Below are 25,352 nucleotides of genomic sequence, written 5' to 3' on the forward strand. Positions count from 1 at the left end.
TACTGCACCCTAGAGTTTTTGCATGTATTTATTTCACACATCCAAACAGAAGTCAATTCATAATTGACAAAGCCCAAGTATGTTATGAATGCAATTTATTTTTTTGTCTTGCATTTCTGCTGAATTGATTTAAATGTCTAACCATTTTCAATTTTCTCTTCTCCTCAGGTGGACAAGCTAGCTAGTCTTTTTAATATCCATGTGCGGACAGGTTGCTTCTGCAACACAGGTGCCTGTCAGCTCTTTCTTGGCATCACCAATCAAGAGGTGAAGAGCAACCTACAGGTGAGTAATGAATTTGAAGTGTCATTGCACATTTGTTTGTGCAAAAGACGATAAAGATTCTTCTTCATCCTAATATACTGTTGTCATGTCAACTTCTGTGTTCTTCAAGGCGGGTCATGTCTGTGGAGACAACATAGACCTGGTAGACAACCGTCCAACGGGATCTGTGCGTGTATCTTTCGGCTACATGTCAACCTTCCAGGACTGCCAAAACGTCCTGAACTTCGTTGCGGACTGCTTTGTGGAGAAACCAGTAAAAGTGGACCAAGCAAAACTAGACAGACTGAAATCGAACACCTCCTCTAAAGGTTCCAGTCAATGTCTGCTCACCATGCTTACCAATGGTAAACCTGACCACATAGATGAGAGAGAGCATGCCTCTACAGATCCAGTTGTGAACCAATGTGGAGAGAAGGCCATCACCAAAGATGCAAAGACCCATGAGAAGGCCCAGACTATGACTAACATTTACATGTATCCCATCAAATTCTGTGCAGCGTTTGAGGTTTGAGCACATTTCTCTTTTAATATTGTTTGGCTGTCATTAAATCTACAACGCAAATTATTATAGTTCACCAAATACCCATATTATGATTTGATGAAAGTATCAAAAACCTATTGTTGGAAATTAGTGGTAAGAAGTACTATTTCATCAACTAAACACAATTACAATATATGTGTTTGCCTAGCAGTACTATCAATTGATTTCTCACTTCTTCTGTGTTTTGATTGTCATGTGTGTTTATGCAGGTGACTGACTGGCCAGTGGGTGCTCTGGGTCTGCTCCATGACCGGGGCTGGATGGTAGTGAATGGTAATGGAGTGTGTCTGAACCAAAAGAGAGAACCACGCTTATGCCTCATTCATCCACAGATCTACCTGCCCTCGAACACACTGCTCCTGCAGGCCTCAGGTCAGACATATATATAGTCAGTTCCAAAGGCTGTGGCACCCTTGATAAAGATGTGCAAAAAAGACTATAAAATAAATCATTCAAATATATGAATAATGTATGCACTCACTACTGTAAGTCGCTCTGGGTAAGAGCGTCTGCTAAAATACAAAAATGTAAACATTGTATGCAAATGTTTTTTAATTATTATATTATTTTATACTAATACAATTGCCCAGAGAAATCTTTTTTTTAACAAGTAATAATGTTTGTTATTTTAAGATAGGGGTCAAAATTATTGGCACCCCTGTTTTCAATACCTTCCCATATTTCACCTTGCGAGGATAACAGCACTAAGCCTTTTTCTAAAATGTTTTATTTGATTGGAGAACACATTGGGAGGGATCTTAGACCATTCATCCATACATAATCTTTCCAGATCCTTGATATCCTTCGTCTGTGCTTTTGGACTGCCTTCTCCAATTCAAACCACAGGTTTTCAATTGGGTTGAAGTCCGTAGACTGAGATGGCCATTGCAAAATGTTGATTTTGTGTTCAATTAACCATTTTATATTAATTATATTATTTTATTTGATGTGTGCTTGGGGTTATTGTCTTGCTGGAAGATCCACTTGTGACCAAGTTTCAACCTCCTGGCAAGGGCAACCAGATTTTTGGCTAAAGTGTCCTGGCACTGTGTAAAGTTAATGATGCCGTTGACCTTAACAACGGCCCCTTGACCGGTGGAACCAAAATATCCCCATAACATCAAAGATCCACCAACATATTTTACAGTAGGCATGGGGATCGTTTCTGCATATGCAGGTGGTGGATCTATGATTTTTGCTTCCATTGGTCCTGGAGCCCTTGTTAAGGTCAACGGCATCTTGAACTTTACCCAGTTCCAGGACATTTTAGACAGCAACCTGCTTGCCTCTGCCAGGAGGTTGAAACTTGGCCGCAAGTGGATCTTCCAGCAACTTTCTGCACAAATTTGTTTACATCCCTGTTATTTAGCATTTTTATCCTTTGCCAAGGTAATCCATCCACCTGACAGGTGTGGCTTATCAAGAAGCTGATTAAACAGTATGATCATTACACAGGTGCACCTTGTGCTAGGGACAATAAAATGCCACTCTAAAATGTGCAGTTTTGTCACACAACACAATGCCACAGATATCTCAGGTTTTGAGGGAGCGTGCAATTGGCATGTTGACTGCAGGAATGTCCACCAGAGCTGTTGTCAGATAATTTAATGTTAATTTCTCTACCAACGTTGTTTTAGAGAATTGGGCAGTACGTCCAACCGGCCTCACAACCGCATACCACGTGTATGGCGTTGTGTGCATTTAATCGATGGCAATTTGAATACACAGAGATACCGTGACAAGATCCTGAGGCCCATTGTCGTGCCATTCATCCGCCACTATCACCACGTTTCAGCATTATAATGCACAGCCCCATGTCGTAAGGATCTGTACACAATTCCTGGAAGCTGAAAATGTCCCAGTTCTTCCATGGCCTGCATACTCACCAGACATGTCACCCATTGAGCATGTTTGGGATGCTCTGGATCAACTTGTGGGACAACATGTTCCAGTTCCCACCGATATCCAGCAACTTCGCACAGCAATTGAAGAGGAGTGGGACAACACTCCACAGGTCACAATCAACAGCCTGATCAACTCTATGCAATGAAGATGTGTCTCTCTGCATGAGGCAAATGGTAGTCACACCAGATACTGACTGGTTTTCTGATCCACTGCACAATTTTTTTTTTTTTGGTGTAATACCTTGCTAAAACCAAGTATAGAGTTTATTTGAGAGAGGTTAGCCTAGCATCGTGCAAGACTTGGAGAGAATTGCTTGTGACGATCAACGAGTTCGGGTTTCCAACGGATGTCTGTTGCTGCTACGGAGTACTGGCTGCATTGATAGCTGTGTTCGCTGTGGATCTTGTCAGGACACCTGCACGGAACTACTATATTTTGCTGAGGCATTATCTACAAGTAGTGAGTAACTACAAATGTGGGGTGGACTTCGGGACTTTATGTATGTCGTAATTTTTTTATGAGCTCCAACGCGCGCCCAGGGTTTAAGCAAGCTTGCAAATAATTTGGACATGGGTTGTGGAAAAATCATTGGGGTTTATTATTTTTATTTCTTTTGATGTGATACATTGAACATTTGATTAATATAGATCTTGAACCTTAAGTCTGTTGTATTGGTGGAGTCATTTACTGTTTCAGTTTCATTTAATGCATGGGAAAGCATATCCTTATAATAATAACCAAGTCTATAATCATTCTATCTGAAGTTAATACCCTATTTGTCATTCACCCTAGCAAGTTTACAATAGGGATTCTTATTGGAGATGTCCTTCTCACCTAATATCCCATGCTGTTCAGATATTCTAAATAAGGTAATATTGTGAGAGTCAAATTCGAGCCTGGTGAGAGGGTTACATTTTTGGGGGCTGGTCCGGGATCTTGGTTATTGTTGATGGGATATTTTTGACTCCCCATTTGACAATTTTGAATTGAAATTTTGGATTTTCTTCTGACATTGCTGTATAGACATAAACCTACAACATGCATGTTGAAGAGATTGTTACCTGGTGTAGAGAGAAACAGCTAGCTACTAATCGTGCAGTTGTCCTTAGCAGTGTTACAGATGATGTGTCTGATGAGGTTCTGCTGGAAACGCTGACTTATGTTAAGGCTTTTGGTAAAATTAGACTCTGTGGTCGTTGTTCTTATTCAGCTGGTAAAAAGCAATATGTTTTGGTAGAGATATCAAACAACCTTAACGAAATAGCTGTGCCAAGTGTTGTTGGGATACCTGGAGAGTTGGGTCCCTGGCCTGTACATGTAGTTTCACAAGTCACATCTCCAGTTGAGAGAGAGGGTGAAGATTTCCAGGCAAAGCTATTATCCTTTCTGAGATATGAAGGGAAGACTGTGGCTGATGTTAAAGGCCTGGTAAGTCCCTCTGGTGCTGACCTCAACGCTGAACTGGTTACTGCCATAAATTCACTGGTAGAAAAATGCAACAATGTGCCATCTGAGACTCAGAGTTACCGTAAGCTACGTATGTTCTCAGGTGTGAAGCCCACTCCTAGTGGAGAGGAAGAGTATGACGCATGGGCTGAGCAAACCACCCATTTTCTAGAGGAATGGCAGTGCACCGACAATGTGAAAAAACAGAGAATAATAGAAAGTCTTAAAGGGCCTGCTGCTGACATTTTGAGGTTCTTTAGGACCGGAAACCCCCATGCTACAGCGATCGAATACATGAAGGCTCTAGAAACCGCATTCGGTACCACCAAAAGTGCACCTGATCTCATGGTAAGGTTCAGAAACACATTCCAGAGTGAAGGAGAGAAGCTTTCAGCTTACCTGTTGAGACTTGACAAATTGCTGCACACTGTATATCGAAAAGGAGGCATTGAGCTGTCAGAGATGAATCGCACACGCATTGGCCAAGTAGTGAGAGGTGCATCCTCACATGACATGGTTGCGCTTCGTATTCGCATGACCTATAAGCTGCGTGATCCACCAACCTTTACTGAGCTGCTGCAGGAAGTAAGGGAGGAGGAGGACATGATTCAAGACAGGAACACAACGAAGAGTGTTGTGAAGTCATCAGCTGTTGCTCCTGTTGCTACAGTTTGTGAAGAAGCTAATACTGAGATAGAAGTGCTGAGAAAAGAGCTAAAAGGTTTGAAAATTGAAATGACACATCTCATGTCTGCTAACGTCACAGCAGCTTACTCTGACACACAAAGGTCAGATGTTGCATTTAAAAGCAAAAAGAAAAGGGTAAATCCATCACAAGAACAGACACAGGCCGACAGAAACCCTGGAGTGTTCTGTTATAGATGTGGAAAAGATGGCCATTTCAAGAGAAACTGTGAAGGTGAAGAGAACTTGAGGAAAGTCAACACACGCCTGATCAAATAAAAACGGTCTATGGGAAACTACAGAGGGACCCAGTAAAGGAGCGGCCTGACGTCCCGGTGAAGATACGTTCCACAAAGTGCCACAAGTATGAAGACATGAAAGACATGCTACCTACAGGTTTAGTTGGCCCAAGTTCTGTCGTTTCTGTACAGATTGAAGGTGTCTATGCTAAAGCTTTACTAGATAGTGGTTCTCAGATTACTCTACTTTACAGATCCTTTTATGACAAGTACCTGACGCATTTGCCATTGATTCCTATAGGAAACTTCGAGATATGGGGCCTTAGCTCTGAGCAGTATCCATATGATGGCTATTTGTCGCTCAAGCTTGAGCTCTCGGGATCGGTTGTGGGCGTAGCAGAGACCATTGAAGCACTTGTGTTGGTATGTCCAGATCCGGCCATGAAAGGTGACGTGTCTATTCTGGTCGGCACAAAAACGTCTGTAGTGAAGAGACTTATGACTGCTTGCAGAGAAAAGGAAGGTGAAGGTTTCCTTAGCACACTACAAGTTAATCCTGCTATCAAGGAGGCATATGAGAGGATGAGAGAAAGCTCAACTGATGATGATGAGAAGAGAGGAACGGTCTGTTTCGCACAGACAAAACCTGTCACCCTGCCACCTGGTGGGCAGGCGAGAGTTACTGGAATTCCAAAGTTTCCTGGGATACCTTCTACTCAAACCCTTCTGGTAGAGAGGCCTGAAGAACCTCGGTTCCCTGAAGAACTACTAGTGAGGCCTGAAATCCAGACGGTTGCAGTTGTGTCGTCTAGAAGAATCACCCTTACTGTCAGGAATGTCTCGACAAAGGAGATCACTCTGAAACGAGGTATGCCTATTGCTCATCTGTTTCCTGTAGATATTGCTCCTGGGTTTCCATTGAAAAGAGAGCAGGATTCATCTGAGAAGTTGACGTCTTCATTCAACTTTGGAGATTCTCCAGTGCCTGAGGGATGGAAGAGGAGGTTATGTGAAAAGATGATGGAATGGAAAGAAGTGTTCTCAACACATGAGTTTGATGTGGGTTGTTCAAAGAGTACTCATCACACCATCAGAGTTACTGAAGACAAACCGTTTAGGGAGAGATCTCGCCGCTTGGCTCCAGCTGATGTTGAAGATGTAAGGAAGCATCTAAATAACTTGAAAAGTTCTGGGATCATATCTGAGTCGAGAAGCCCCTATGCATCTCCTATTGTGGTGGTGAGGAAAAAGAATGGCACCATACGCATGTGTGTTGATTACAGGACCCTCAACAAGCGCACTGTTCCCGACCAGTACACAGTCCCACGTGTGGAGGATGCTCTGACATGTTTGAGTGGGAGCAAATGGTTCAGTGTGTTAGATCTCCGAAGCGGATACTATCAAATCCCAATGGGTGACACAGATAAAGAGAAGACTGCATTTATCTGTCCAGTTGGATTTTACCAATTTGAGAGGATGCCACAGGGTGTGTCCGGAGCACCTGCAACATTTCAACGTGTCATGGAACAGACAGTTGGAGACATGAATCTACTCGAAGTTCTTGTTTACCTTGACGACTTAATCGTGTTTGGAAGGACGCTGGAAGAACACGAGCAGAGGTTGCTCAAGGTGTTGGACCGCTTGAAAAGTGAAGGCCTAAAACTGTCACTTGACAAGTGTCAGTTTTGCCGCACATCTGTCAACTATGTTGGACATATCATATCCCAGAATGGAGTGGCCACAGACCCATCAAAAATTGAAGCTGTCACCACGTGGCCAAGGCCTGAAACTGTGACTGCTCTGCGTTCTTTCCTAGGATTCTGTGGATATTACAGGAGATTTGTGAAAGACTACTCTAAAGTGAGTTACCCCCTGAATCAGCTCTTATGTGGATATCTTCCCGCAGGCAAGAAAGGGAGAAAGTCCAAGGAAGAGGTGAAAGCCTACCTCAACAACTCAGAACCATTTGGATCAAGGTGGAATGAGAAGTGTGAATTGGCATTCGAGACATTGAAGGAAAGCCTCACAAAAGCTCCTGTGTTGGCTTTTGCTGATCCTCAGTTGCCATACGTTCTACATGTAGATGCTAGCCGCGAAGGGTTACTGTACCAAGATCAAGGTGAGGGTCTGCGTCCTGTGGCATTTGTGAGTCGAAGCCTGACCGCTTCTGAACGCAACTACCCAGCTCACAAGTTAGAGTTTATTGCGTTGAAGTGGGCCGTGGTTGATAAACTACAAGATTACCTGTATGGGGTCAAGTTCGAGGTTAGAACAGACAACAACCCATTGACATATGTCCTCACGTCCGCAAAACTGGATGCCACTGGTCATCGTTGGCTGGCTGCATTGTCTACCTATGACTTTAGTCTCAAGTACAGGCCAGGCAGGCAGAACATAGATACCGATGCTTTATCTCGCCGCCCTCATCAGCAATATGCAGTGGAACAAGATTGGAGAGACATTCCCGGTGTTAGAGCCATGTGCCAGATGTCTAATGTTGTTAGAATAACTCCTGGATCATCTCATAGTAGAGTGATTGATCAGTTGGGAGCCTCTATGCATGCTGTGCCTCAAGCATACTGCTACCTGAGCATGCTGAAGTCTAACATGCCCAGATTGAGCACTATGGAACTTTCTGCATCACAACAAGAAGATTCTTGCTTAGGAGAGATGTGGGTTGCTCTTAATAAACATGATATCACCAGGGTGACCAAGACAAAACATCCACTCATCTCTTTGCTCCTGAGAGAGTGGGAGAAGCTAAAGATGGAAGATGGAGTTAGGTACAGGATCACACATCCGCCAAACAAGACTCGTCGTGCTCAGTTACTTCTTCCAGAGAAGTTCAGAACTATGGTTCTCACGTCACTGCACGATGACTCAGGTCATTTAGGATTTGACAAGACATATGGACTTGTCAGAGACCGGTTCTACTGGCCACGCATGAAGATGGAAGTAGAGGAGTACTGTAAGTCCTGTGCTCGCTGTGTACAGAGGAAAACACTTCCAAAGATAGTTGCTCCGCTTGGTCATATGCAAAGTGATGGACCTATGGACCTTGTGTGTATGGATTTCCTGTCCATTGAGCCTGACTCCAGTAACACAGTGAATGTTCTTGTCATTACGGATCATTACACAAGATACGCTCAAGCTTTTCCTACGAAGGATCAGAAAGCATCCATGGTCGCCAAGGTATTGTGGGAGTGGTACTTCATCCATTATGGTCTGCCCAAGAGGATGCATAGTGATCAAGGTAGAGATTTTGAAAGTCGACTCATCCATGAGCTACTGAATATGCTTGGAGTGGAGAAGTCAAGGACAACACCATATCATCCTCGGGGAGATCCGCAACCCGAGAGATTCAACCGAACCTTGTTGAACATGCTTGGAACTCTTGATCCTACACGAAATAACAAATGGAGTCAGTATGTTGGGCATCTATATAATAATAATATTATATATATAATAATAATATATAATATAATATAATAATAATATAATATAATATAATATAATAATATAATATAATATGCCATTTAGCAGACGCTTTTATCCAAAGCGACTTACAGTCATGCGTGCATACATTTTTTTTTGTGTATGGGTGGTCCCGGGGATCGAACCCACTACCTTGGCGTTACAAGCGCCGTGCTCTACCAGCTGAGCTACAGAGGACCATCTAGTGCACTCGTATAACTGTAGTCGGAATGAAGCGACTGGCTATTCGCCATATTTTTTGATGTTTGGACGTGAAGCTAGATTGCCTGTTGATAATTGTTTTGGAGTCTCGAGTGATAGCTCTTCAGAGAGAACTTACCTCAAGTATGTATCTGATATGAAGAAACAGTTACAAGCTACTTACAAACTTGCTGAGAGCACTGCTGGAAAGCAAAACCAAGAAAACAAATAGCGATATGATAAGAAGATCCGCTACACGCAACTTATGCCTGGAGACAGAGTCCTCATACGGAATCTAGGACTGAATGGAAAACATAAGCTGGCAGATCGCTGGGCCTCTACGCCATATGTGGTGGAAAGTCAGATGTCAAACTTACCTGTGTTTCGTTTGAAGCCTGAAATTGGAGATGGACCCATTAAGATTCTTCATCGAAATCACCTGCTACCACTGGGGCAGAAAGTGTGCATAGAACCTGTGGTTAACATAGAACCAACATCTGGTAGAAGGACCCTGCAAAGAAGGAGGAAGAGAAAGGGAAATGAAAAGTTTCCTGGAAACTGTACTCCTCGGAATGATGAGAAAGTTGAAGAGGTTGAGAATCCAGAAGATGAGAAGGATTTTGACTCAGAAGATGAGGACATCGGAGTATGGTATGAAGTGCCAAATACAAACTGTATAAGCCGAGAAGTGGAAGAGATGTCGGAACCATTTAGCTTGGACTTAGACATAGTTTGGAATCAAATGACAGGGGAACCTGAAAGAGCAGACCAAGTTCTGGAAGTAAAAGAGTCCAGTCAAGAAGCTGAGGTCGCAACTGGAGTTGAAGCAGATGATAATGAGGCATCTAACTCAGTTGAAGAGATTACAGAAGAGGAACGAGAAGTTCAGGGAGAAGTGGAAACTTCGGAGGAAATGGAAGGACCAGGGATAAGAAGATCTCAGAGAGTAAAGAAAGCACCTGTATTACTTACCTATGATAAACCTGGAGTTCCAAGTATAGCCCCAGTTGTCAGATATTGTTCCACATTGTACAAGTGGATTGGATAAGGGAAACACAAATGTATCTCATTTTCAATTATCTAACAGGTTTTGTCTCAGCTGTAGGTTGTAGTTAAGAGTTGACACATTTACTTGTCATTACATTTCACTTATGTTTACAAGTCATGAGGACATGCCTATTTTGGTGGGGGGAGAGTGTAATACCTTGCTAAAACCAAGTATAGAGTTTATTTGTTATAATTCATTGGTATTAGATTTAAAAGGTGATCGAATAGCTCCTGATTTGTAATGTCATTAATGCATTTCTTTTGAAGCAATGTTTAAAAATTGTTTACAAGTGAATAGGTTGGTTTACTTTTAAGTTTAAGTTTCCCACGTATCTCGTTAAAGTTTTGACCAATGAGGTAACTTGTTAAGTTGTGGCCAATGGTAGAGTGGACTGGTTGCTGGGAAAGAAAAGAGAGGGAAAGGTTGAAAGAAGGGAGAGGAGAGACATTAGTGGGGTTGGTGAAGGAAAAACGACCAAAGGAAACGATAAAGAGAAAACAAAACCATACCTACAGAGTTTTTTTTTGAAGGGAAATCCTGATTTTATTTCTATAAGAGAGTGTTTATTATTTCGTTAAGAAAGACCTAGTGGAGACTGAAGCTGCCGTCGCATTGTGGAGACATTCGACATCCTAGAGGTTAGCCTAGCATCGTGCAAGACTTGGAGAGAATTGCTTGTGACGATCAACGAGTTCGGGTTTCCAACGGATGTCTGTTGCTGCTACGGAGTACTGGCTGCATTGATAGCTGTGTTCGCTGTGGATCTTGTGAGGACACCTGCACGGAACTACTATATTTTGCTGAGGCATTATCTACAAGTAGTGAGTAACTACAAATGTGGGGTGGACTTCGGGACTTTATGTATGTCGTAATTTTTTTATGAGCTCCAACGCGCGCCCAGGGTTTAAGCAAGCTTGCAAATAATTTGGACATGGGTTGTGGAAAAATCATTGGGGTTTATTATTTTTATTTCTTTTGATGTGATACATTGAACATTTGATTAATATAGATCTTGAACCTTAAGTCTGTTGTATTGGTGGAGTCATTTACTGTTTCAGTTTCATTTAATGCATGGGAAAGCATATCCTTATAATAATAACCAAGTCTATAATCATTCTATCTGAAGTTAATACCCTATTTGTCATTCACCCTAGCAAGTTTACAATAGGGATTCTTATTGGAGATGTCCTTCTCACCTAATATCCCATGCTGTTCAGATATTCTAAATAAGGTAACATTGTGAGAGTCAAATTCGAGCCTGGTGAGAGGGTTACAAAGGTATAGATGCATATCTGTATTCCCAGTCATGTGAAATCCATAGATTAGGGGCAAATGTATTTATTTAAATTGACTGATTTCCTTATATGAACTGTAACTCAGTAAAATCTTTGAACTTGTTGCGTTTATTTTTGATCAGTATAGTATAAAATAATGTAATTTCCAATATTTTTGAGCATACAAGATTGCTCAATATTTGTATTATTTATTTCATATATTATTTTTTGGGTGCTAATAATTTTGGACACTCAGTGTACCGGGTCGGACCCCACTTTGCCTCCTGAACAGCCAGAATTTTTCGTGGCATGGAAACATTGCTCAATTGGTATTGAGGCACCAACCGTGTGCCAGGAAAACATTCCCCACACCATTACACCACTGCCACCAGCCTTTACAAATGACACCAGCAGGATGGGGCCATGGACTCATGCTGCTTACGCCAAATCCTGACTCTGCCATCAGCATGACTCAACAGGAACCTGGCTTCGTCAGCCAAGGCAATGTTTTTTCACTCCTTAATTGTCCAGTGTTGGTGATCGCGTGCCCACTGGAGCCACTTTTTCTTGTTTTTAGCTGATAGGAGTGGAACCCGGTGTGGTCGTCTGCTGCAATAGCCCATCCATGACAAGGACCAACGAGTTGCGCGTTACAAGATGCCGTTCTGCACACCACTGTTGTACTGCACCATTATTTGCCTGTTTGTGGCCCACCTGTTAGCTTGCACAATTTTTGTCATTCTCGTTCGATCTTTCATCAACGAGCTGTTTTCGCCCACAGGACTGCAGCTGACTGGATGGTTTTTGTTTGTCGCACCATTCTCGGTAAACCCTAGATAGATACTGTCGTTCCTGAGAAGCCTAGGATGCCGGCCATTTCTGAAATACTGGAACCGCCGCGCCTGGCACCGACAATCATACCACGCTCAATATCACTTAGGTCACTCATTTAGCCTATTCTAATGTTCAATCGAACAGTAACTGAATGCCTCGATGCCTGTCTGCCTGCTTGATATAGCAAGCCACGGCCACATGACTCACTGTCTCTAGGAGCGAACCATTTTCTTGAAAGGGGTGGTGTACCTAATAAACTGGCCACTGAGTGTATATATACATTTATAAATGTTTTATTGTGACACGTCAGGAATTTTTATTCAGCAGCACCCCTCACATACATTTCAGTAACACATTTTCAGAACTGTTCTAAAAGAGTTCCTCTTCTCTCTCAGGAATGGACACTATTTGTGTCCCTTTGGAAAACCACAATGAGCCACACCAGAGTCATAGGGTGTGTCAAAGCAAGGTGGGTGGTGACAGGTGAGTTGTTGTTTTTATTAAACTACTAGCTATGTCTTTGTAGAGTAGGCTTGAAAGACATGTATGATCAGAATGACATGTTTAATTTTGATGCATTTTCCCACAATCATTTGTCTGACACATATTTTCAATACCTTTTAGTCACCTTCAGATGTTATAACAGATCATTTAAAATAAGGATATTTGACCATCCCCTTGATTCAGAAATGTTGTAATGGTTGTTATTGTATTCTCTCCATCCCAAGGGTGGAGACAGTGGACTGTGGCGATGAAGCTGCATCATGGCTCTCAGAGTTCCTTGAACAGCCTTGTCGTTTGATAAGGCAAAGTCCTGATTTCATCTGCAACATTAAAAAGGGCCATGAAAAAGGTGAAAGTGAAATGTCCCTGGTAAACTTAAGTTCAGATACCATACTAGGCTATCATTTTATATTTACATTTTAGTAATTTAGCAGACGGAGGTAGGGTTTCAGGTGCTTTCGGAAGATGGACAGGGACTCTGCTGTCCTAGCTTCAGGGGGAAGCTGGTTCCACCATTGGAGTGCCAGGACAGAAAACCAATCGGGGCGCAATAACATTTTAATTGATCGAATTGAGTACGTAAAGACTGAAACTTGACATGACACAGAAGTCAAGGCCAAGAAACACCTGGCAGATCAACTCAAACTGGACCCTAAACTCATTGAGATGGAGAGGGCACATAGGAATGGCACTTTCTTCTCCGATGGACGGCCCAGATCTATAGTGGTGAAATTACTCAGGGAGATTCTCAGGAGAGCCAAGAGCCTGAAGGGAACCAGCATCTTCATCAATGAAGACTTCTCCGAAAAGGTAAGCCTCAAAAGAAAGGAACTGCTGCCACGACTAATTGAAGAACGAAAGAAAGGCAACATGGCATACCTGAAGTATGATCAGCTGGTTGTTCACCCCCCGTCTCGTAGGCCTATGGCAAGTGACTCAGTTATAGTCCACTGATTTGACACACACACACACACACACACACATATTTACTCTACTTTGTCCATGTGTTTCACCTCATGACCAAAAACACACATTGCTCTAAATGTCATAACCCTCTGAAGTCTTCAGTGGTGTTATGTGGACGGTGTCAATGTGCATTCCATAAGAAGTGCACGCCTATTGATAAAACTAACAGAAAGGTATGGTTGTATTGGACATGTGAGGAATGCACTTGTATGTTTCCGTTCCACTCTCTGGATGATTGCGACTGTGTATCTCTCTTAGTTGGGCAGGATATCAACCCTGATAACATGGTCTTTAACCCATTAGATATTAATGAAGCGAACGATAAATATCATTGTTTTGATCCAGATTCAGATTTCCTGAAATTTACCTGAGATGAGTCTATCACCTGTTATTACTATAATGTTAAGCTATTTAACAACCTGTATAGCAGTGTTTCTAATTCCAAGACAAGCTTATTTTCTACCTTTCATTAGAAAGTTCACTGTGTTCCTAAAAATCATGACCACCTTGTTCATTATCTGTCTTCTCTCAGTCATGAATGTTCCATCGTTACTCTTTCAGAAACATGGTTGACCGAAGAGACAATCACGCTTTATGACATGTCTCCTTATAATGCTGTTCACCACTGTAGAACATCAAGAGTGGGAGGGGGAGTGTCCATTTTTGTTCATAAACGTTTTCAATTCTTTGTAAGAGAGGACCTCGCACTTACATCTGATAGTGGTGTGAGGAGCGATGGGGTGAGGTTGTGTTCCTCTAAGCGGGGAGGTAAGCTTGGCTTCTTCTTTATATGTGTTGAGTAAAGCTTAAACCATGCATTTAGATTGTAGGTAGGTATTGTAGGTAGTTTATCCAGGTAGTTATTGTAGGTAGTTATTGTAGGTAAGTATTGTAGTGTATTCGACGGAGCCCGGTGAAGCACGAGGCTAGCTAGCTAACCCACTACCTGGACCATTAAAGCTAGCTAGCGGGTAGCAACACCGCAGCCACTGCTATCTGGCCAACTATACCAGCTAGCAGTACTGTAGCAACTAAATACATTTCAACGGAACGATTTGATTAGTGTAAAGTTAGCTAGCTACATATTTGTCTTGGTATCAAAGACAAAGGTGTAGTATAGAGAAAATATCGAGGTTAGCTAGCCAGCTACATTTTCAAACAGTCAACACCACAGCCACTGCTAGCTAGCAACATTACCAGCTAGCAGTACTGTATCATTTTAGTCAATGAGAATTTTGCAACGTAAGCTTCACTTTCTGAACATTCGAGATGTGTAGTCCACTTGTGTAGCTAGCATGACTGACTTTGTGCTAGCTAGCCAACGTTTAATTACTTCTGCATTATGAAAGGAACTAGACACGGACATGAATGATCCATTGGTAGTTTGTTGTAAGTATTGGTGCTAAACTGTGTGTTATTGGATGCTAGCATGCTAGTTAGCTATGGCGTCATAGGATACGGTGCCCTGGGAGGTTTTCACAGAAGAATACTGTACCAAGTTAGCTAGCTGAATAAACTAAGTTAGTCTATTTCTGGAAACATTGAACTACTGTAGATTACAGCAATTATAATTTCTAAAGTGGAAGTTGGAAGAGTTGTATTTGAGTGTTTCAGTGAAAGGTTAGTGAGGGAGGCCTCGCTTCCCCAGATGTTTAGTTAATTTCATTCCGATCTCCTTTGCATTAGTGTAGCCTTTTCTGTAGCCTATCAACTATGTGTCTGTCTATCCCTGTTCTCTCCTCTCCGCACAAGCCATACAAACGCCTCACACCGTGTGGCTGCTGCCTCTCTAACCTGGTGGTCCCTGCACGCACGACCCACGTGGAGTTTCAGGTCTCCGGCAGCCTCTGGAACTGCCGTTCTGCGGCCAACAAGGCAGAGTTCATCTCAGCCTATGCTACCCTCCAGTCCCTCGACTTCTTGGTGCTGACGGAAACATGGATTACCACAGAAAACACTGCTACTCCTACTGCTCTCTCCTCGTCTGACCATGTGTTCTCGCATACCCCGAGAGCATCTGGTCAGCGGGGTGGTGGCACAGGAATCCTCATCTCTCCCAAGTGGACATTCTCTCTTTCTCCCCTGACCCATCTGTCTATCTCCTCATTTGAATTCCATGCTGTCACAGTCACTAGCCCATTCAAGCTTAACATCCTTATCATTTATCGCCCTCCAGGTTCCCTTGGAGAGTTCATCAATGAGCTTGACGCCTTGATAAGTTCCTTTCCTGAGGATGGCTCACCCCTCACAGTTCTGGGTGACTTTAACCTCCCTACGTCTACCTTTGACTCATTTCTCTCTGCCTCCTTCTTTCCACTCCTCTCCTCTTTTGACCTCACCCTCTCACCGTCTCCCCCTACTCACAAGGCAGGCAATACGCTTGACCTCATCTTTACTAGATGCTGTTCTTCTACTAATCTCACTGCAACTCCCCTCCAAGTCTCCGACCACTACTTTGTATCCTTTTCTCTCTCGCTCTCCTCCAACACTACTCACTCTGCCCCTACTCAGATGGTAATGTGCCGTCGCGACCTTCGCTCTCTCTCTCCCGCTACTCTCTCCTCTTCCATCCTATCATCTCTTCCCTCTGCTCAATCCTTCTCCCTCCAATCTCCTGATTCTGCCTCCTCAACCCTCCTCTCCTCCCTTTCTGCATCCTTTGACTCTCTATGTCCCCTATCCTCCCGGCCGGCTCGGTCCTCCACTCCTGCTCCGTGGCTTGACGACTCATTGCGAGCTCACAGAACAGGGCTCCGGGCAGCCGAGCGGAAATGGAGGAAAACTAGACTCCCTGCCGACCTTTCATCTTTTCACTCCCTCCTCTCTACACTTTCTTCCTCTGTTTCTGCTGCTAAAGCCACTTTCTATCACTCTAAATTTCAAGCCTCTGCCTCTAACCCTAGGAAGCTCTTTGCCACCTTCTCCTCCCTGCTGAATCCTCCTCCCCCTCCCTCCTCCCTCTCTGTGGATGACTTCGTCAACCATATTGAAAAGAAGGTTGACGACATCCAATCCTCATTTATTAAGTCAAATGACACCGCTGGTCCTGCTCACACTGCCCTACCCTATGCTTTGACTTCTTTCTCCCCTCTCTCTCCAGATGAAATCTTGCGACTTGTGACGGCCGGCCGCCCAACAACCTGCCCGCTTGACCCTATCCCCTCCTCTCTTCTCCAGACCATTTCCGGAGACCTTCTCCCTTACCTCACCTCATCCTTGACCACTGGCTATGTCCCTTCCGTCTTCAAGAGAGCGAGAGTTGCACCCCTTCTCAAAAAACCTACACTCGATCCCTCCGATGTCAACAACTACGGACCAGTATCCCTTCTTTCTTTTCTCTCCAAAACTCTTGAGTGTGCCGTCTTTAGCCAACTCTCTTGCTATCTCTCTCAGAATGACCTTCTTGTTCCAAACCAGTCAGGTTTCAAGACTGGTCATTCAACTGACACTGCTCTTCTCTGTGTCACGGAGGCTCTCCGCACTGCTAAAGCTAACTCTCTCTCCTCTGCTCTCATCCTTCTAGACCTACAGTGGGAAAAAAAGAATTTAGTCAGCCACCAATTGTGCAAGTTCTCCCACTTAAAAAGATGAGAGAGGCCTGTAATTTTCATCATAGGTACACGTCAACTATGACAGACAAAATGAAAATCACATTGTAGGATTTTTTATGAATTTATTTGCAAATTATGGTGGAAAATAAGTATTTGGTCAATAACAAAAGTTTCTCAATACTTTGTTATATACCCTTTGTTGGCAATGACACAGGTCAAACGTTTTCTGTAAGTCTTCACAAGGTTTTCACACACTGTTGCTGGTATTTTGGCCCATTCCTCCATGCAGATCTCCTCTAGAGCAGTGATGTTCTGGGGCTGTCGCTGGGCAACACGGACTTTCAACTCCCTCCAAAGATTTTCTATGGGGTTGAGATCTGGAGACTGGCTAGGCCACTCCAGGACCTTGAAATGCTTCTTACGAAGCCACTCCTTTGTTGCCCGGGCGGTGTGTTTGGGATCATTGTCATGCTGAAAGACCCAGCCACGTTTCATCTTCAATGCCCTTGCTGATGGAAGGAGGTTTTCACTCAAAATCTCACGATACATGGCCCCATTCATTCTTTCCTTTACACGGATTAGTCGTCCTGGTCCCTTTGCAGAAAAACAGCCCCAAAGCATGATGTTTCCACCCCCATGCTTCACAGTAGGTATGGTGTTCTTTGGATGCAACTCAGCATTCTTTGTCCTCCAAACACGACGAGTTGAGTTTTTACCAAAAAGTTCTATTTTGGTTTCATCTGACCATATGACATTCTCCCAATCCTCTTCTGGGTCATCCAAATGCACTCTAGCAAACTTCAGACGGGCCTGGACATGTACTGGCTTAAGCAGGGGGACACGTCTGGCACTGCAGGATTTGAGTCCCTGGCGGCGTAGTGTGTTACTGATGGTAGACTTTGGTCCCAGCTCTCTGCAGGTTATTCACTAGGTCCCCCCGTGTGGTTCTGGGATTTTTGCTCACCGCTCTTGTGATCATTTTGACCCCACGGGGTAAGATCTTGCGTGGCGCCCCAGATCGAGGGAGATTATCAGTGGTCTTGTATGTCTTCCATTTCCTAATAATTGCTCCCACAGTTTATTTCTTCAAACCAAGCTGCTTACCTATTGCAGATTCAGTCTTCCCAGCCTGGTGCAGGTCTACAATTTTGTTTCTGGTGTCCTTTGACAGCTCTTTGGTCTTGGCCATAGTGGAGTTTGGAGTGTGACTGTTTGAGGTTGTGGACAGGTGTCTTTTATACTGATAACAAGTTCAAACAGGTGCCATTAATACAGGTAACGAGTGGAGGACAGAGGAGCCTCTTAAAGAAGAAGTTACAGGTCTGTGAGAGCCAGAAATCTTGCTTGTTTGTAGGTGACCAAATACTTATTTTCCACCATAATTTGCAAATAAATTCATTAAAAATCCTACAATGTGATTTTCTGGATTTTTTTCTTCTCAGTTTGTCTGTCATAGTTGACGTGTATCTATGATGAAAATTACAGGCCTCTCTCATCTTTTTAAGTGGGAGAATTTGCACAATTGGTGAGAACGTGATGGTGGCAGGTCGGTGACGTGAAGGTGGCAGGTTGGCGTGGCAGATGCCAGATGATCGGGGTTGATCAGAGCACAGGAGCCAAGACCAAGGAGCCTCTTCTGTCTCTCTCTGCCTATCGCAAGGGGAAGGTCAGTGTAAAACAACCGCTGCAGTGTGTATGTGTGTGACAGAGAGAGAGATTGAGAGAGAGGGGGGAAGTTTTTGTTTAATTTCAGTGTGTGACAATATGTTCCAGGGTGTGTAGCGTTTTTAGATAGTCCCTATCCCATGACACACCATCTGACTTACTACTGGGTGGACTGCATTTGCAACGGTCCGTGTCATTGACGTTAAATCAGAGGTAGCCAGAGTACATGGAAAACAAGAACATTTGTTTTTAGGTGACCTGTGGTGTGTACCTGGTCCACCAATCACTGGAATACTCTAATTCTACCCTATATGTTGGCCCTTTGCTAAGAAGCTATTTTTGTTTATTTTTGACCATTTTAATTGAAAACAATCACAGTAAGGTACTTAATTGTTACCCAGAAATGATTTGATATTGAGATAAAAACGTCTGAATTCGACCTTTAACCCGGGTGCCAACTTAAAAATCAATCACACTGTTCCCAACCATGTTGCCATCTCCTCTGTCCCCAGACTGGGGACTTGCCTTTCAATGAGCCTGCACTGAAATATACAATCAACACAATTTACTATAAAGAGTGTAATTTTATTAGATTCATTGGAGGATATTGCTTTAGAAAATAATATAATGTTTTTCTTGATTTGATTAGAAAAACACGTTTTATTATGATTTGCAGAATAGTTGTGAATAGACACACTTGCATATTCAGATGTTTGATTATAATCAACATTTCTCAACAACGCTGAATGATTGGTTGGCACTGCTCATTGTTGGCAGGGTGTTTGCTTGTTTTCTAGAACCACAAGCCCATCAATCGTGTACTCGAGGGACCTCCAGTTAAGGACATTTCCAGGGATGAAATTTAAGTCGCTTGTGAAGTGCTGGATTTCACAAGGTGACAGAACATAATTCCACATGTGCACATCACTGAGGTGACCAATAAATGCTTGTCCTTTATCAAAATTTCCACCATAAGCATCCTGCTCCTGACCTAGGATTATGATGGGTTTTCCATTCAGCACATTCCCAGCAGAGTATCCCATCTTCCTTGCACTTGGCTTCCCATTTAACCAAACCTGACTAAGTCCGGTGACTGAGTCCCAGCTCCCACACAGAGACATCCACATGTTCTGCTCGCCTGGTAGCCCTGTGAATATACTTGCCACATTTCTAACATTTAGCTCCATGTCACCATTGGACTCTTTGAACAACAGAAAGTCATTGGGGCTTGTCGGAGTTGCCATGGAAAAGATGGAAAACGCCCTCTTGACATCTGTGAAATACCTTTAGGAAATTCATAATACACACATTAGCTAGGCCTTGGAATTACATTTTAGGGCTGAAAGTAACCAAATGCAAAAAAAAATAACTATTATTACTCCCTTATTTACTAAGAATTACCACTGGAAAATAATTATTTTAAAGGTATTTGACTGCTGCTCACACCATATTATTGTTGGCAATATTCATTGCACAGCTTTCTAATGCTAGATACAGACACATATGGAAGTATTGAATACTACATTGATTACCTGAGACATACTGTCACAGAAGAATAGTTTTCTCCCGTTGGCATTAGCCTCACATGATCAGAGTCGGACTCCTTTGGAAATGTGAACATTTTACCTGCGAGGTCTAATGAGACAGAGAGAGGACATGGTAAATACCGGTAGCCTCTGTATGATGAACAAATTATTTACAGTACAATACATGCTCTGATGTAAATTTATCTTGTAGGCCATTTAGATCTGAATAATTATCATATTCACCATGTGGAGACACTATTGTCAAGCACCAATACTTTTTGAGAGAATACTGTATACATTTTAATTAATTAATTTAATCATGAATTATTGCATGAATTACTGTTTATTATTTTCTAACCTAAAAATAGACTGATTGCTGTTTTCTCAAGATATTTAGGCTACCTTGGCACCTACTTTCTGTCTTGGAAAAAGGATACATTAATAAATAAAATACATTGTTAATATATCTATTGTAGCATGACAAACTTTAGGCTCTGGATTTAGGAATAAAATGGTCAGATATCTCACCTTGAGGCACAGCCCAGCACATTGTAAACAGGACATGCACAAGAAAGAGTCTCTCCATCTATGGAAAGAAAATGTCATCCAATTGAAATACAGTTTTCTTTTTTAAATAGAAAATTGCATTACATTTACACAAATACATTGAGTATACCAAACATTAGGAGTATACCAAACATGTTTTGTATAGTCAGTGTATGCACACATATACATTGCACATTATAGTGGATATATTAATAATAATATGTTAATGTTATAATAATGTTATCATCTTAATGTTAGGATAATGTTGCCTACCTTGCCGGTTTTGTAAAATAACTGATTTAGCTTAGGGGATCCCTTCTCTTTTTGTTTAAATACTCATCATCAGTCATTGTGAAACAGGTTAGTTATGCAAGCGAGTCGCCTATAATGTAAAACGCCCCTGGCTGCCAGCGCCGGAAGAAGATGGCTGCCGTTTTACAGCCCTCTAACCAATTGTACTATTATGTGTGTTTTTCCGCGTTATTTGTAATTTATTTTGTACATAATGTTTCTGCCATCGTCTCTTATAACCAAAGAGAGCTTCTGGATATCAGGACAGCGATTACTCACCTCGCATTGGACGAATACTTTTTCTTCAACGAGGCGGTCGCGAAGGATATTCTACAGACACCCAACAAGGCCCAGATCCCCGTCATTCGCGTGAGGAAGAGACGGAGATATCGTGGACGCAGATCCGGGTGCCTTGTAAGGATCCGACGGCGTGCGAGTAAACTGCCTCTCCCATCAATCCTATTAGCCAACGTTCAATCTTTTGAGAATAAAATTGACGATTTAAGATTACGGTTATCCTACCAACGGGACATTAAAAACTGTAATATCTTATGTTTCACGGAGTCGTGGCTGAACGACAACAATGACAACATTCAGCTAGCAGGCTATACGCTACATCGGCAGGACAGAACGTCTGACTCTGGTAAGACAAGGGGCGGCGGTCTGTGTATATTTGTAAACAACAGCTGGTGCACAAAATCAAATACTAAGGAAGTCTCGAGGTTTTGCTCGCCTGAGGTAGAGTATCTTATGATAAGCTGTAGACCACACTATTTACCAAGAGAGTTTTCATCTATATTTTTCATAGCTGTCTATTTACCACCACAAACCAATGCTGGCATTAAGATTGCACTGAATGAGTTGTACAAGGCCATTAATCAACAGGAAAACGCTCATCCAGATGCAGCGCTCCTAGTAGCCGGGGACTTTAATGCAGGGAAACTTAAATCCGTTCTACCTAATTTCTACCAGCATGTTAAATGTGCAACCAGAGGGGAAAAAACTCTAGACCACCTTTACTCCACACACAGAGACGCATACAAAGCTCTCCCTCGCCCTCCATTTGGCAAATCTGACCATAACTCTATCCTCCTGATTCCTGCTTATAAGCAAAAACTGAAGCAGGAAGCACCAGTGATTCGGTTAATAAAAAAGTGGTCAGATGACGCAGATGCTAAGCTACAGGACTGTTTTGCTAGCACAGACTGGAACATGTTCCGGGATTCTTCAGACAGCATTGAGGAGTACACCACATCAGTCACTGGCTTCATCAATAAGTGCATCGATGATGTCGTCCCCACAGTGACCGTACGTACATACCCCAACCAGAAGCCATGGATTACAGGAAACATCCGCACTGAGCTAAAGGGTAGAGCTGCCGCTTTCAAGGAACGGGACTCTAACCCGGACGCTTATAAGAAATCCCGCTATGACCTCCGACGAACCATCAAACAGGCAAAGAGTCAATACAGGTCTAAGATTGAATCATACTACACTGGCTCTGACGCTCGTCGGATGTGGCAGGGCTTGAAAACTATTACAGACTACAAAGGGAAGCACAGCCGTGAGCTGCCCAGTGACACAAGCCTACCAGACGAGCTAAACCACTTCTATGCTCGCTTCGAGGCAAGCAACACTGAAGCATGCATGAGAGCACCAGCTGCTCCGGACGACTATGTGATCACGCTCTCCGTAGCCGATGTGAGTAAGACTTTTAAGCAGGTCAACATTCACAAGGCCGCAGGGCCAGACGGATTACCAGGACGTGTACTCCGAGCATGTGCTGACCAACTGGCAAGTGTCTTCACTGACATTTTCAACATGTCCCTGACTGAGTCTGTAATACCAACATGTTTCAAGCAGACCACCATAGTCCCCGTGCCCAAGAACTCTAAGATACCCTGCCTAAATGACTACCGACCCGTAGCACTGACGTCTGTAGCCATGAAGTGCTTTGAAAGACTGGTCATGGCTCACATCAACAGCATAATCCCAGAAACCCTAGACCCACTCCAATTTGCATACCGCCCCAACAGATCCACAGATGATGCAATCTCTATCGCACTCCACACTGCCCTTTCCCACCTGGACAAGAGGAACACCTACGTGAGAATGCTATTCATTGACTACAGCTCAGCATTCAACACCATAGTGCCCTCTAAGCTCATCACTAAGCTAAGGATCCTGGGACTAAACACCTCCCTCTGCAACTGGATCCTGGACTTCCTGACGGGCCGCCCCCAGGTGGTAAGGGTAGGTAACAACACATCTGCCACACTGATCCTCAACACGGGGGCCCCTCAGGGGTGCGTGCTCAGTCCCCTCCTGTACTCTCTGTTCACCCATGACTGCATGGCCAGGCACGACTCCAACACCATCATTAAGTTTGCCGACGACACAACAGTGGTAGGCCTGATCACCGACAACGATGAGACAACCTATAGGGAGGAGGTCAGAGATCTGGCCGTGTGGTGCCAGGACAACAACCTCTCCCTCAACGTGACCAAGACAAAGGAGATGATTGTGGACTACAGGAAAAAAAAGAGGACTGAGCACGCCCCCATTCTCATCGACGGGGCTGTAGTGGAACAGGTTGAGAGCTTCAAGTTCCTTGGTGTCCACATCACCAACGAACTATCATGGTCCAAACACACCAAGACAGTCGTGAAGAGGGCACGACAAAGCCTATTCCCCCTCAGGAGACTAAAAAGATTTGGCATGGGTCCTCAGATCCTCAAAAAATTCTACAGCTGCACCATCGAGAGCATCCTGACTGGTTGCATCACCGCCTAGTATGGCAACTGCTTGGCCTCTGACCGCAAGGCACTACAGAGGGTAGTGCGTACGGCCCAGTACATCACTGGGGCAAAGCTCCCTGCCATCCAGGACCTCTATACCAGGCGGTGTCAGAGGAAGGCCCTCAAAATTGTCAAAGACTCCAGCCACCCTAGTCATAGACTGTTCTCTCTGCTACCGCACGGCAAGCGGTACCGGAGTGCCAAGTCTAGGTCCAAAAGACTTCTCAACAGCTTCTACCCCCAATCCTGAACAGCTAATCATGGCTACCCGGAATATTTGCACTGCCCCCCCACCCCATCCTTTTTACGCTGCTGCTACTCTGTTAAGTATTTATGCATAGTCACTTTAACTCTACCCACATGTACATATTACCTCAACTACCTCAACTAGCCGGTGCCCCCGCACATTGACTATGCAACGGTACCCCCCTGTATATATAGCCTCCCTACTGTCACTTTATTTTACTGTATATATAGCCTCCCTACTGTCACTTTATTTTACTTCTGCTCTTTTTTTCTCAACACTTTTTTGTTGTTGTTTTATTCTTACTTTTTTTGTTTAAAATAAATGCACTGTTGGTTAAGGGCTGTAAGTAAGCATTTCACTGTAATGTCTGCACCTGTTGTATTCGGCGCATGTGACCAATAAAATTTGATTTGATTTGATTTGAATTACATTTTGCAAGTTATGCACTCCCACACAGAAAAAGGGTGATTTGAGTCAAAATGATGGTCAATATATTGTTTTCTGACCTGATGACCATTAGTCATGCGACAGTAGGGGTTGTGAAAGTGTTAACACAGCATTCTAATGTATCTGCAATTGTATGGTGGTATTTTTATGACTTTCTGTTCCTCTTTTCAATCAAATTCAACGAGTCAATTTCCCTTGACTTTAGGGTCAAAAACCTGATGAATCAAGTTTTTGACCAAAGAATAAAGTAGAGAAGAGTAAAGTATTTATATTGTAGTGGATTCTATTATATTCTATATAAACACATACAAAACAACACATTAGCTAGGTTTCCATCCAGTTGATGACAGATTTTCATGCGAATATTCTAAAATCTATAAAAACAAAATGCGCATTTTCAAATTGACTTGTTGCCGATAAAATGGTGTGCGCCCTTACAAAAATGAACCATGGTAGTACAATGGGAAAAAAATAACATGGTTTTGTACTAGCAGTATGTAGTGAAACATGAAAGCATGGTAGTTGTTTACAATGTATTATGATGGTCTGTGTCCCACCGTCTTTCGGGTAAAAACGTAGTAATTTATGGTACTTACATAATGCAACATTGACTACTCGCTCTGCAATGGCAAAGCGTAGGCTTAGTACCCTCTTAAACCCCTTTAGCTCAGTGAAAAAACACAACACACATGGTCTTGTGGTTTAGTGTACCCTCTTAAACCTTGGGACCTGGATAGGGTATGGTGAGAAGAATGAAGTGGGTCTGAAACATTAAAGATTTAAAATAGTTTATCTGGTGCTACTCTCTTCAATACGTGTTCAGTTGGCCCTCTCTCATTCAACTGACTTGGCTACTCTTATACAATTCTAAATAGCCAAC

General features: G+C 43.1%; 2 protein-coding genes across 2 annotated transcripts in view; one reads left to right on the forward strand and one right to left on the reverse strand.

Moving 5' to 3' along the window:
• LOC311133537 (molybdenum cofactor sulfurase-like) overlaps window positions 1-19,308 on the forward strand; it is a gene marked incomplete at both ends in the record, with an annotated part of 41,174 nt that extends 21,866 nt beyond the window's left edge. Inside the window, 9 exons of the mRNA XM_084167042.1 lie at window positions 169-285; window positions 395-790; window positions 1,036-1,198; window positions 12,327-12,414; window positions 12,660-12,784; window positions 13,043-13,245; window positions 18,499-18,618; window positions 18,871-18,930; window positions 19,294-19,308. Coding sequence (XP_084023168.1) covers window positions 169-285; window positions 395-790; window positions 1,036-1,198; window positions 12,327-12,414; window positions 12,660-12,784; window positions 13,043-13,245; window positions 18,499-18,618; window positions 18,871-18,930; window positions 19,294-19,308 — 1,287 coding nt within the window. The remainder of the gene's footprint in view (window positions 1-168; window positions 286-394; window positions 791-1,035; window positions 1,199-12,326; window positions 12,415-12,659; window positions 12,785-13,042; window positions 13,246-18,498; window positions 18,619-18,870; window positions 18,931-19,293) is intronic.
• On the reverse strand, window positions 19,182-21,070 carry LOC311130664 (serum amyloid P-component-like). The gene is made up of 4 exons (XM_084163449.1): window positions 20,963-21,070; window positions 20,672-20,729; window positions 20,150-20,252; window positions 19,182-19,901 (listed from the first exon to the last, which is right to left on the reverse strand). Exons 2-4 carry the CDS (start codon window positions 20,727-20,729, stop codon window positions 19,382-19,384), a joined length of 681 nt encoding a protein of 226 aa, XP_084019575.1. The 5' UTR covers window positions 20,963-21,070; the 3' UTR covers window positions 19,182-19,381.
• Between the last annotated feature and the right edge of the window lie 4,282 nt (window positions 21,071-25,352).

The sequence above is a fragment of the Coregonus lavaretus genome, assembly GCF_964263955.1.
Source record: "Coregonus lavaretus genome assembly, chromosome: 1".
Lineage (NCBI taxonomy): Eukaryota > Metazoa > Chordata > Actinopteri > Salmoniformes > Salmonidae > Coregonus > Coregonus lavaretus.

What these genes read in the sequence shown, in the direction of transcription:
- LOC311130664 (XM_084163449.1), bottom strand. Translation starts at nt 20,729, where the DNA reads ATGGAGAGACTCTTTCTTGTGCATGTCCTGTTTACAATGTGCTGGGCT. An exon ending in GTGCTGGGCTGTGCCTCAAG is followed by an intron (nt 20,253 to 20,671) that starts GTGAGATATCTG and finishes CTGTCTCATTAG; the next exon opens with ACCTCGCAGGTAAAATGTTC. An exon ending in TCTGTGACAGTATGTCTCAG is followed by an intron (nt 19,902 to 20,149) that starts GTAATCAATGTA and finishes AATTTCCTAAAG; the next exon opens with GTATTTCACAGATGTCAAGA.